The sequence below is a fragment of the Macaca fascicularis genome, chromosome 11 (assembly GCF_037993035.2).
Source record: "Macaca fascicularis isolate 582-1 chromosome 11, T2T-MFA8v1.1".
Taxonomy (NCBI): Eukaryota; Metazoa; Chordata; class Mammalia; order Primates; family Cercopithecidae; genus Macaca; species Macaca fascicularis.
The window spans coordinates 71,611,967-71,625,433 of NC_088385.1; the positions used below are offsets into that span (position 1 = coordinate 71,611,967).

At 39.6% G+C, this 13,467-nt stretch overlaps 1 protein-coding gene across 2 annotated transcripts in view; it reads left to right on the forward strand.

The window, feature by feature from the left end:
* TBC1D30 (TBC1 domain family member 30) overlaps window positions 1–13,467 on the forward strand; it is a 120,328-nt gene that overhangs the window by 70,394 nt on the left and 36,467 nt on the right. For both annotated transcript variants that reach the window (XM_045365564.2, XM_005571447.5), the window contains 4 exons: window positions 923–1,048; window positions 2,670–2,855; window positions 7,006–7,174; window positions 9,502–9,670. In XM_045365564.2, the coding sequence (XP_045221499.2) occupies window positions 923–1,048; window positions 2,670–2,855; window positions 7,006–7,174; window positions 9,502–9,670 (650 nt within the window). The remainder of the gene's footprint in view (window positions 1–922; window positions 1,049–2,669; window positions 2,856–7,005; window positions 7,175–9,501; window positions 9,671–13,467) is intronic.

A 13,467-nucleotide genomic window follows, 5' to 3' on the forward strand; every position in this document is an offset into this window, starting at 1 on the left:
CTGAGTGATTGGGAGGTAGAATTACTGTTTACTCAGATGGGAGGAGCAGGCGTATGTATGTCTGTAGGGTGGATGGTGGAGTAAGTGATTGGTTTTGGATCTATTAAGGTTGAGATGCCTATTAGATATCTAATTTGAAGGTATCAAGTGAGCATTTGGATATATGCTTCTGAGGTTAGGAGAGAAGTCTGGCCAGATATATGAATCAATGTTTATTCCTGCTAAATCATGTTTAGATACCAAAACTTGAAATACATGCTTAGGATATTGATTTATAAGCCTAATCTTTGTATTTCTAGAATTTGAAAATGGAGGGTTCCTCAAAATATTCATAAAAATGACATTATGAAATACAACTTTCAGAAACAGATTTTCTGGATAAAATAATCAAAGGAGTAAAAATATCCAGTGGCTCTTTTTAAAAACTTATTCATTATGGGAGCCCATCTGTCAGTTTTGTGTATGTGCGTGAGAGGGATGGTTTAAAGGCAGAAGCCACTCCATGGTGAAAAAAAGCCCCATTCACCATGAGTGACCAGATGGCTCTTGCCCAAGTATGGAGAGCAATTGAGAGTCAAGTAAAATAAGCTTATGAGATTATACAGGTTATTCAATGAACAGAAATAAAATTTGAAAATCTTCTTGGTTTGTCTTCCTAACAGTATCCCTAATGCCTGGATTGCTGCTTGACACATAGTAGGAACTCAACAAATATTTATTGAAAGAGTAAATGAAAGGCTCTAAATGGTACAAATCAGTAAAGCAAAAATTTCCATGAAGCTCTTGTAGATTTCTACTTATGAGCAAAAGCTGGTCTAGGGGACACTTCCCATTTTCTTGTTGAATGCAATAACTACTTTCTAATAAAGTTGAAATTATATATTCTACTTTGGCATTCTCCTTTGTCTATGTAATATTTTAGGTTTGGTTGACCTTGGCAGATCATTATTTGCACAGTATAGCCATTGACTGGGACAAAACCATGCGCTTCACTTTCAATGAAAGGAGTAATCCTGATGATGACTCCATGGGAATTCAGATAGTCAAGGTAATGCCCCTGAACTTGGCCTGTCATCCTAATACAGAAGAAAGACTCTAAGAACCAGTTGCTTTTTGGACAGAGGATCGAATGATCTCTACCTTCTGGTTTGAATATCTGTATATTTTCTGCCTTCTCATTTCATTGGCTTTTCCATGGGGAACCTTGACAATGTGTTGTCTGCATAAATTTAAATGTTACCAGTAAGAAGAAAATGTTTGCGAATGAACTTTCACTCATATTCAACTTATTAATCTTCCTCACACTATAGGAAGGACCCTTTATCATGGCTCAATAATGCCGACTGGATTTTTATATAAAAGTCACTGATTGAAAAAGTTAGTTAAGTATATTTCATATGAGAATCATTTGGTTCTTATTAGGGTCTTTCATAGTTTCTTAACTGCCCATTTCTAAAGACAGGTTCAGAGGTGGGGTCTACTTCCAACCAAATACTTGTGGGTTCAAGCCAGCTGTGTAGGCAGTGGCTTGCTTACCTGGATTATTACAGTTGAACAGAGCCTGGTGCTAAAAGCCAAGGATACTGATTCTGTTTGATCCCAGTATTATCCTCTTACATAAGGCTCTAGAACATGGTTTTTGATTTTATATGAGTACATTACAGTGTGATACTAAGCTGGGGTTTTAAAAGGAAAGTTGTTTCATCCAAATTTTGGCCACCTCAAGATGGCTAATGTTTTGGCATATTTGGAGATTTTTTTAAAGGAGGAAGTACTAACTAAAATCAGCTACTTTCTATTCTAACTTCGTCTGTTTCAGACAAATGCTAAAAAAGTTATGCAATTTTACATTGTGTACTAAAAAGCCTTTGCATTATTCACATTTAAGCTATATATTTGGAATTTTAGAATATGTTTCACAGAGATGAAGTATCTCATATTTGAAATGTTTCCTTTTTGTCTAACTGGTGAATTAAGGCAATGCACTTTTTGTAACAATCATCTTATTAAGAGGATCTTTTGTTTTCTCATTGAAGTGAATCTTATGTCAGTTAATGACTTCAACTCTTGAAAATTATAGTCCCTGCTTAGTAATTAAATTATAGATATTGCCTTCATTAAAGCATATCAAGTATTTCTGTCTTTCTTATATAAATTCATAAAATAATTTGAATAGAATGATTTTTCTCTCTATAATCACATTTTTTGCTATTTTGATTTCACTCCTTTATGTTATTTAGAGTTTTGATAGCTAAATATTATACTTTATTTGTAGAAAGGAAGAATGTTACCCTCATATGTGTATTGTGATGGCTATTGTTTTATCTGAGAAATATTATTAAAACAAATTATCAATTTATATGAAATTATAATGTAATTATTATTAATTCTGAGCTACTTTTTGTGGTAATCCTGGAAACATTTTAAGTTGAAAATTTGCCTGACTGAAATTCCCCTTGCAAATCTCTCTTAAACAGCATATTACAAAATATTATGAAAAAGAAAGCTAAAAATGCATTTTGGCTCATATGTATAACAACATACACATTTTTGAAAAATAAAATTTATGTTGATAATTTGATTCTGTTTATTGAGTCAAAAAATAAGGTTTATTTTGAAATAATATTAGGAGTTGTGTTTTTGAAAATGTTGTTTCCCTTCCATTTTAGGACCTTCACCGCACAGGGTGTAGTTCTTACTGTGGCCAGGAGGCTGAGCAGGACAGGGTTGTGTTGAAGCGGGTGCTACTGGCCTATGCCCGATGGAACAAAACTGTTGGGTACTGCCAAGGCTTTAACATCCTGGCTGCACTAATTCTGGAAGTGATGGAAGGCAATGAAGGGGACGCCCTGAAAGTGAGTAGCAGGCTCTAACAAAGGCAATGGACATTCTTCTGAGAGTGAGAAATTGGAACTATAATCTCTCTTCCTTGATGTCTCATCCTTTTCCAAGGTGTTTGTCACTCCTTTGTAATGACCTATGATAGCATTTCCTCCAGGTTGGAGTCATGTCAAGTGACAGACTTATGTAGCTGCCAACTGTGAGGCAAATTGTTATGTGTTTAGTATCATTTATAAGACAACATATTTTAAAGCAAGTTAAATATTAATTGTATTGGTTATTCATTGCTATTCAACAAATTAGCTGCTTAAAACAGCAAACATGTATTATCTTACAGCTTCTTTGCGTCAGAAATCTAGGCATAGCCTAACTGCCTCAAGGACACATTGCTGTGGCTGTTAAACTGTTGGTTGGCGTTGTGGTCTCATCTAAAGGCTCATTTGGGGGTGGGCATTGGCTTTCAAGTTTGTTTATGTAGTTGTTGGCAAGATTTAATTCCTCAGGCTGTTGGACTGAGGCTCCAGTTCCTTGCTGGCTGTTGACTGGAGGCCTTTTATAGTTCCTTGCCATGTGGGCCTCTCCATCTCCCAACCCAGTGGCTGGCACCCCCAAAATGAGCAAGAGAGTAAAAGATAGTGAGCAAGGCAAAAGAATTTAAGTTCCAGATTTGTAGCCAAACATCAGAAGTGACATCCCACTATATTTCCGTGTTCTGTTCTTTAGAAATCAGTCACCAGGTTCAGCTCATAGTCAAGGGGAAGGGCTCATACAAGGGTGTGACTGTATTGTGTTAGAACTGCCTCCCACACCAGTTATGCTTCATTCTGATTGGATGGCTTTATTGGGCTGCTTTACTCTTTCATATTTGGAGCAAGATATGGAGGAGTTGGATTGAGAGTGAGTGTCTATGGAAAGTGTTTGCATGGAGAAGCATTATGGAATTGACTTACATTAATATCTTTTAATCTTTGATGCCTAGGACCTTTATTAGTTAAATTTTAAAAATGTGTTGAGATGGGGCACTAGTGATTTAAGCTCATTGGTTTGCATGTGAGTCAGTGAGTCACCAGAAATAGAGTGCTTATGAGAAACGAAACATTTTAAATGTGGAGGCTAATGCCTATTTGCTTAAGGCAATGTGGGGTTACTAATTCATATTTGAACCTTTAAACTGCTCTTGACTGCAATGCTTTGTGATGTATGAGATAGATACTTAGTCTTCGTGTTCAAGAACCACCCCTGCCATAACCCTACTCCCAACAACTTGTGTTTGACTATGGTTAATACCTTATTGATGCTGTCAATCACTGATTAATGTGATGTGGAAAAATAAACAAATGTTCCTCTTGGTTTTATACATATCATGGTGGACAAGTTATAAATCCAGCTTGACATGATCTAAATCTGTGTTCAACCTCTCACTTTTTCCATTGATGTATTTAAGGAAGCAGCTTTGAAGTTACTTGTTCATCACAAAGGCACGGGTAGGAGAGGGAGGAAGGCAGTGACAAATACATGACTTTAAGATGTTTTTTATTAAGAAGGAATTTTGTTTACTCAGTCTGTCAGCTTTCATCAGTTTTTTTCCAGATGTAATTGGTATGACTATAAAATGGGAATTTTCTTTAGAGCAATTGGAATAAGTGAATCAAGTTAGGGGTGGGATGGAGACGTCCAAGGAAGGAAGTGTACATCCCAATCAAATTATGAAAGGGCTCAGTAATACTTGAGAAACTAGAAATTAAAAACTCACTTACAAATATGGATTAAAGATGAGAAACTGAATATTTCAGCCCCCACGAAAAAGAGCTCCATGCAATGAGATGATGTGATCATCCTTTAAGAGTGTATAGATCTTGTGTTTAGACATTTAATACGCAGAGGAAGGTTGGCTTCATGAAGAAACACTTCTGATGTCGAGGAAAATATTGTATGTCTGTTTTTCCAGCATAGACTCTACAAGTCATAATTACTAGGGAAATATATAGTTTATTAGAAATAGGTGAACCATTTTTTCCTGCTATTAGCACTTAAGTTTTTACTTAGCAAATCTTTTATTTTTGTTAAAAATTCAGAGCTCTCCCATTATTTAGCCAAATCTTTTTTTTTTGTTTTGGAGACAGAGTCTTGCTCTGTCACCCAGGCTGGAGTGCAGTGGCATGATCTTGGCTCACTGCAACCTCCGCCTTCCAGGTTCAAGCAATTCTCCTGCCTCAGCCTCCCGAGTAGTTGGGATTACAGGTACACGCCACCACACCAAGCGAATTTTTGTGTTTTTAGTAGAAATGGGGTTTCACCATGTTGGCCAGACTGGTCTCAAACTCCTGACCTCAGGTGATCCTCCTGCCTCAGCCTCCCAAAGTGCTGGGGTTGCAGGCGTGAGCCACTGTGCCTGGCTTTTTTTTTTTTGGATCTAAGAGTTGACCTTGGAAATACAGTGGTGGGTGCTTTGAGTGAGCTGGCTCTATGTCTTCACATCAGACATTGAGATGCCTTCAGATAGAGAATTTCACTGTCACAGGAATTAGTATGATAATTGAAGATTTTTTTTTTGCTTGTTTTCACGTAATTTTGAGGAATCATAATTTCTCAATAAAAACCAAATATCTTTCTTGGCACTACGTATCTTATCCTTAGATGAAAAATACAATAGTTGTCAGTGTATGACCTTTACGTCTGCATTCATGATCCTGTAAATTCCTCTAATTCTGATCCATAGAGTGCTAGGTTCCTGCAAGGGTACTCCGCCATGCTGAAACTTGCTCTCCTCATCAGCTGCTGCCTCCCAGAACCTCCTCTCCCCACAAAGACAGAATTTACTCCTTTTCTTGTTGCTGAGCTCCTATTTCCAAGATGATGTTACATTTACCTGGTAAATTTTATCCTAACATAAGAAGGCTAAGGCCCAGTGGGTCTGGCCACCTTATAACAAAGGAGAAGGTCCTCCTCGAGAGCATGCCCCTGCCCTACTGACTCGTTCAAAACTATGACCCTGAAAAGTAGAAATTATAAGCTGAGGAGGAGGGAAAAATGGGCCCTTGGCAGGGCAGGGAGATTTTTTTTGGGGCGGGGGGCGGTGGGTGGAAATAGTTTTACAGTATCCTGAATGTCAAAATGTGAGATAGCTACTGTTCTACCAACATAGAGCCCGTTATGTATATAGAGCCAGTTATGATTTTGTTCTTAATTTTGTTTTTCTGGTGCTTTGGGGAAGGAGCTGGTCTTTTAGGGAGTGGGTCAGGTACAGCATGCCAGACCTTTTAAGAATGAAGCCGCCTGAATTAGCACCTGGATACTCTTCAGAGAACTGCAAACAAAGAAAGTGGAGGTAGTGATTCAATGCTATTATAACTCTGAAAATATCTGACTTCTCCAATTCCACTGTACAAATGAGCCTAAACATTGAATGGAAATACATGGTTCCCGCTATTTTTGTTGGTAAGAGTTTGGTGGGAAAGAACCAGGGATTGACTTACAGACCTCATGTGTGTTTGGCTGGGTCATTCTAGAGGTTCTTGACATTTTAGGAAAGGTAATACAAGTAGAAAAATCAAAATGAAAATAGCAATTTGAAGAACTTCTATAACAACCTTATGAAAGAAATACAGATTTTGAAAAGTACTATTTGTTCAAACAAAGCATAGTTGCATTTTCCCAGGAAGTGGACAAAAAACCAACATGAGTTGCTCTAATAGCCCAGGTCGATGATGAGTAAGTCTTGAGAGCTGCTTCTGTGGGGGTGTTTTATGATAGGCCTGCTCTTAGTTTTCATGTTGAGGTTGTAAAACTGTGCTGATACCAAGGAGCCAATGCTGAGGCTCTGCTGGCTGCTGCACAAGCTTGGGCTTTGTCATTTCTCAGAATGATGCTAAGGGTTGCATAATCACAGCTACTTATGGGCCGAACTCAGGTCTAACAGCCCATCTAGAAATTTCAGACAGCAGCAGACTTGAGGTCTGAGTTGCTTAGATGATTATGCCACATGCTCCCTAGCCAGGCTGTAGGAGAGCCTTGTAAATCTGGAACATTTCGTACTGATGCATTTAAGGATAGTGTGCTTTGGCTAACAGCGTTTTATCTATTTGAATACTTATTTTCTCTTTAGGACATGTTGGGATCCCAGTTTTTACAAAGCAGTCTTAAGCTTTATCTTTTTTTCTTTAGATTATGATTTACCTTATTGATAAGGTACTTCCCGAAAGCTATTTTGTCAATAATCTCCGGGCATTGTCTGTGGATATGGCTGTCTTCAGAGACCTTTTAAGAATGAAGCTGCCGGAATTATCTCAGCACCTGGATACTCTTCAGCGAACTGCAAACAAAGAAAGTGGAGGTAGGATTCAATGCTCTTGTAACTGAAAATATTTGTCTTCTCTGATTCCACTGTACAAATGAGTCTAAACATTGAATGGAAATATATATTTCCAGGTATTATAAGAGCTTGGTGTAATGAAACAGATTTTTAGAGAATGAAAACAAAACTGAAATTAACAAAAGGCCACATGTTGAACCTCTAACTGGTCATAGTTAGGAAGTCAGTCAAGAGCCTAATACTAGTACCAGATCAACAACTGAAATGATGTACTCTGGATGGAGTACCACGTACACATCTTACTATCTAGTTAAACTGCTCTAAGCTGGCACCAAACTTGCAGGAGTCTTTAAAACTGAGCTACAGGTACAATTTAGTACAAACTGGTTTTACCTGAACCATTGAGATTATGAAAGAGTAGCTAAGAGCCACTGCTATCTAGTGGGCATGATCCAGTTTTTGGAAGTATCTGAGCTCATAGCTGTCATTATACGCACTGCTTGTACTTCCCTGGCTGTGTGTACAGAATAGTCAGGAGTTTGTTGTGTTTCCTCCAAGCCAGTGGTCCCCAACCTTTTTGGCACCAGGGACCGGTTTCAGGGAAGACAGTTTTTCCACAGACCAGGGCTTGGGGGATGGTTTCAGGATAATTCAAGCACATTACATTTATTGTGTATTTTATATATATTATTATTACATTGTAATACATAATGAAATAATTACACAACTGACTGTAATGTGGGATCAGTGGGAGCCCTGAGCTTGTTTTCTTGCAACTAGATGGTCCCACCTGGGGGTAATGGGAGACAGTGATGGATCATCAGGCATTAGATTCTCTTAAGGAGCGTGAAACCTGGATCCCTCACATGCACAGTTCACAACAGGCCTTGTGTTCCTATGAGAATCTAATGGTGCTGCTGATCTGACAGGAGGCAGAGCTGAGGTGGTGAGCAATGGGAAGTGGCTGTAAATACAGATGAAGTTTTGCTTGCTGCTCACCTCCTGCTGTGTGACCTGGTTCCTAGCAGGCCACAGACCCAGAGATACCTGAGTATCTCTAGGCATTTCCTTCTAAGCCATTTGAATAATCTCATTTAACTTGGCTCTGCAGTATAACTGTGTGGATTTTATAATGCTTCCGGATAGGCCAATCTTCCCTGTCCCCTAGTCAAGACTCACTTTAGTGAGCTACATGTTTTTACCCAAGTGCCTTGCACTTGGCTGTGAGGAACAACCTCAGATTCTAGTCTGTGAACAAAGATACTCCCATTGTTCATAGGTAAGGAGGAAGAAAATGAATATAGGAAAACAGACATCTTTTTGTTTACACTTAGGTAATTGTACATATTGGCTATAATTTGGAGGGAGGATCGCTCTAAATATTTGAATTTTTTTTTTTTTTTGAGACAGAGTCTTGCTCTGTCACCCAGGCTGGAGTACAGTGGCCGGATCTCAGCTCACTGCAAGCTCCGCCTCCTGGGTTCACGCCATTCTCCTGCCTCAGCCTCCCGAGTAGCTGGGACTACAGGCGCCCGCCACCTCGCCCGGCTAGTTTTTTGTATTTTTAGTAGAGATGGGGTTTCACCATGTTAGCCAGGATGGTCTCGATCTCCTGACCTCGTGATCCGCCCGTCTCGGCCTCCCAAAGTGCTGGGATTACAGGCTTGAGCCACCGTGCCCGGCCTTTGAATTTTTATATCACATAAAAATACATACTGATCACATAAAGTAAGAGAGAGTACTGTGTTTTTAATAAATTCAGAAATTTCAAAATTGGCTGGACCCCAGATCTTTAGTTGGAAATACTTTTAAATGTAATGTTTATTCTCTATTTTGGGATTTGCCAACTATCTTTCTGTTAATGATTTCTAGTTTAACTCCACTGTGGTCTGAGAACTATGTATAACTTAAGAAGTTGATAGATAATTTATAGTGAGCAATTTTATTCTTATCAAAGCAGCATTTGAATATAAGTGGGCATTATATGATTTCGAAAATCTGATGGCTTTTGCTTTTGAGAGACTGAAATCCTTTCTTTTTCTTCTATTTTTGGTGAGGAAAATTTTTCCTTAATTTTCAGCTCACTACAATAGGCAGAGCCAAAGTAAGTTTTAGATTAAGATTTCTGAAGTATTGTAAATATTTTGTGAAGTTCATATTTATAAAGCATACCTGTATTTTTCCAGAAACATGGCAGGAAAAATAGGAAGAAAGAACAAGAGTTTAGAAATATGAGGAAATCAGTCAGGAGATACAACACATCTGAGTGGACATGGAAGACTAGAAAAGGGTATCTGCATATGTGGCCAGTCATCAGTTCTGAAGGAATTGAATATGTTTTGTTTCAGGTGGATATGAGCCCCCACTTACAAATGTCTTCACGATGCAGTGGTTTCTGACTCTCTTTGCCACGTGCCTCCCTAATCAGACCGTTTTAAAGATCTGGGATTCAGTCTTCTTTGAAGGTTCAGAAATCATCCTAAGGGTGTCGCTGGCCATCTGGGCAAAATTAGGAGAGTAAGTGAGTTCCACATTCTGCTCTGTTCTGTGATGTTGAGGGTCTTCAGCAGTTTTTGTGCTCTAATATGTAAAGCATCGATATTTAAGTGAAAACAGAAAGTTGTGAACTTTTAAAATTGCTTTAGCCTCCTGAAATCTCAGCAGGCTCATTGCTGGCACATGCAGTCTATTTTGGAGAAGGGGGCAGACTCCTTTAGGCCTTCAGATTCTCCCGCTCCTCCTCAAGCGCTTGTGTCCTGGCTGGTTCACTCCTTGTCAGCATCTCTGTGGACACTAGTTGGGAAGAGGGAAAGGAACTTAGGTGGCAGAGAAACTGAAAGATGTGGTTAGGAGTAGGTGAATTTGTTAGTTAATATTACAATTTGGATTATTGATGAATCTTTATTTTGTTCTGCCTTTCAGGGCTGTGATAAAATTAAATGAGATAACAAGGTATCTAGCCTGGTAGAACACATAGAACTTCTTTCCTTTCATTAAGAATTAATACTCTGTTGGAATCTGTCACTGCCAAAACATATTACCAAATAGATTTTGCTTATATTCTTTACTGGTAGCAGGGCTGAAAAAGATAGGGTGTTTTTCATTCATCTTTGATATATTATGACTACTACATAAATTTCGTACCTTCTGGGTAACGGAAGAAGCATTAAGTGGTGAAGTTTTTACCATTTCTCTTCTGGAGCTATAAATGACGAGTGGGTTCCCATAGACAATATGTCACAAAACTAGTAAATCACTGGCACAGTTTTGTTTCGAAAACCTTTTAACTAGCCTTTGTATTTATGGTAAGTTGTTTCCTGGGAGACTTCTGGCATTTTTAACAATTTTGCAAAGAAAGATCCACCAACTATCAATTCAGGGACTTAAAAAATTATTCTTGTGTGTATTTTTAAACATCACCTAGCTATCTCCTTTGCCTTGGTTTTGTTGTACATTGCTTTTCAGCTGGGTAAATAAATTCATCTGTATGGGATTTGGTGTTCTATTTACTTATCTCTCATTACCTCCCAGTAACTACCTCTTGCTGCAGCCATGTATTTCCAACTTACTGTATACATTGTAAACCCTTTGAGCTTTGATAGTTTCTTTGGGTGTGATAGTCCAGTTGCTGCATGGCTGGTTTATAACATTAAAATAGTAAAGCGCTTTACTGTATGATGAGCCAGTTATAATTGCCTTTGTGTTGGTTCTTCATGAGCGAGCAGGAAGAAAAGAGGTGATCCTGGTTTTACTCCTCTCTATCCATTAATCTGTAGAATCAGAATTTATTCCTATGATCATTCCAGGGATGTCACACTGTTGAAATAATAATAGCTGCAACAAAAGCCAATATTCATTGAGTGCTTGCAATGAACAGGAACTGTTCTAACTACTCTGGATGTATAAACTCATGTATTCTTCATCATCCTGTAAAGTACGCACTGTTGTCATCTCCATTTTATAGATGTGAGAATTGAGGCACAGAGAAGTTCAGTTAATTGTCTAAAGTCACCCAATTACTAAGTGGAATGGGCTGAATTTGAGCCCAGGCTTTCCTGGCTCTAGAGTCTGTGCTTTTAATAATGTGAATCTGGCCGGGCGCGGTGGCTCAAGCCTGTAATCCCAGCACTTTGGGAGGCCGAGACGGGCGGATCACGAGGTCAGGAGATGGAGACCATCCTGGCTAGCACGGTGAAACCCCGTCTCTACTAAAAAATACAAAAAAACTAGCCGGGCGAGGTGGCGGGCGCCTGTAGTCCCAGCTACTCGGGAGGCTGAGGCAGGAGAATGGCGTGAACCCGGGAGGCGGAGCTTGCAGTGAGCTGAGATCCGGCCACTGCACTCCAGCCTGGGCGACAGAGCGAGACTCCGTCTCAAAAAAAAAAATGTGAATCTACTGATAATAAATGGCTAGTCTTTTTGAAGTTTAGGGGTATATGAATCAGAATGATAGAATTTTAACTCTGTCAGTTTTTGCTTATTACAATTCTGTATGTTTTGAGCATGCAGCTTGTTAAGGGAAAGGAAAGGCCATTGACATACATCATAAATGTCTGCAGTGCCTGCCATTGTGTTAGGCAGTTTAAACACATAATCTCATTCAGTTCTCCCAATAACCCTGTGAAGTAGGTAGGGTTGTTCTCTCTGTCTTTTCCACAAGAAAATTTCCCCAGGAAGGTTAATTAGCTGTTTCATAGTCACACAGCCAGTGAATAGCAGAACTGGGACTTAAATTTGGATCTTTCTGATTCTAGTGCCTATAATCTTCCCCACAAACTTCCTGTTGGAAAAACCATAAAAGCATATAGGTAATCTCCAGTTTATGTACACCTGAGTAACATGTGCCTTATATATGGTTATCTAGGACCTCTCCTTTCACCTGGCTTCTGCAACTTGGAATTTCTACCTTTCACTTCACCAAGGGTACTCTGGAATATGTAAATTGTAGACCATTAGCACACTATCACTAGCATCTCTTTATGTGTCCTTTCTCCTCTGCCCCTGCTGCTGTTTTGGTTTCCTCCCTCATCACCCATGCCTGGCCCACTGTGGTATGTCCTCCTTGGTTTCCCCATGGTAACCCACATTTGCCGTGCCACCTCCAGGCAGACCTTGCCAAGGGCACAGCTGTTCCCTCACTCCCTACTTAAAGCCTTTTCATGACTCATGCTCTGTAGAGGCTCAGCTGCCAGGTGAGGCCTTTGCTCTCTGCTCTCAGTAGCTCTCTTCCCTCAGCTCTCACTGGCTTCCTCTGGTCCTGCAACCACTTCCCCCATGCTGGTCTCACTGGTTGTGTGGAGCTACTTGCAGTTCCCCAGATGAGGCCTGCTGTCTCCTGCATCTGTGTCTTTGGAATGCTTATTCTTCCTTGTCAGCCTGAAAAACAATTTCATCTCAACATTATTTCTCTTCCTTACCTCCTGGGGTAAATTTAAGCACCTTTCATTCATGCCCACAGGCTGCTCTACACTTTTATAGTAATACTTCAGCAGTTTATTCCATTCATTTATTTACATGATTGTGGCAATGGGATTAGAACAACACTCCAGAACTATGGTTTTTCCGTAATCATATTATTTTGAATGGCTTTACAGAAATCCCCCAGCATTAGTGTATATCTTCTGGTTAGTGGGAAACTAGAGTTATCCTACAATACAAAGAATGTTGTCATATAAAATGGAAATACCTAGGCTGGGTGCTGTGGCTCATGCCTGTAATCCCAGCACTTTGAGAGGCCAAGGCAGGTGGATCACTTGAGGCCAGGAGTTTGAGACCAGCCTGGCCAACATGGTGAAGCCCCATCTCTACTAAAAATACAAAAAATCAGCAGGGCGTTGTGGTGGACGCCTGTAGTCTCAACTACTCGGGAGGCTGAGGCAGGAAGATTGATTGAACCCAACAGGTGGAGGTTGCAGTAGGCTAAGATCACACCACTGTGCTCCAGCCTGGGCGACAGAGGGAGACTTTGTTACAATAAATAAATAAATTGGAAATACCTGGTACTCTTTGCTTTGGGCTCTTCTGTTTTCCCCTTTCTAGAAGAAAGATTGAAGTCCAACCTGGCTCACAGGTAGCCAAGTGAGTGTCAGATTCTTTATTTACATGTAGAACTGAATGCAGGAAAAGGTGTAATCTCCAAGTAGCAGCAGCACCCCGAGAAGAACTCAGAAAATTCTGCCTGTGAAAACTCCCCATGGACTGATGAAATATGCAGATGCAGTTCTTGTAATTTTCATCTTTTATTCCTACTGTGGTTTGGTTTTAAATCTATTATATTAATGATATCACTGTTTGCAGATTAAGACCAATAGACT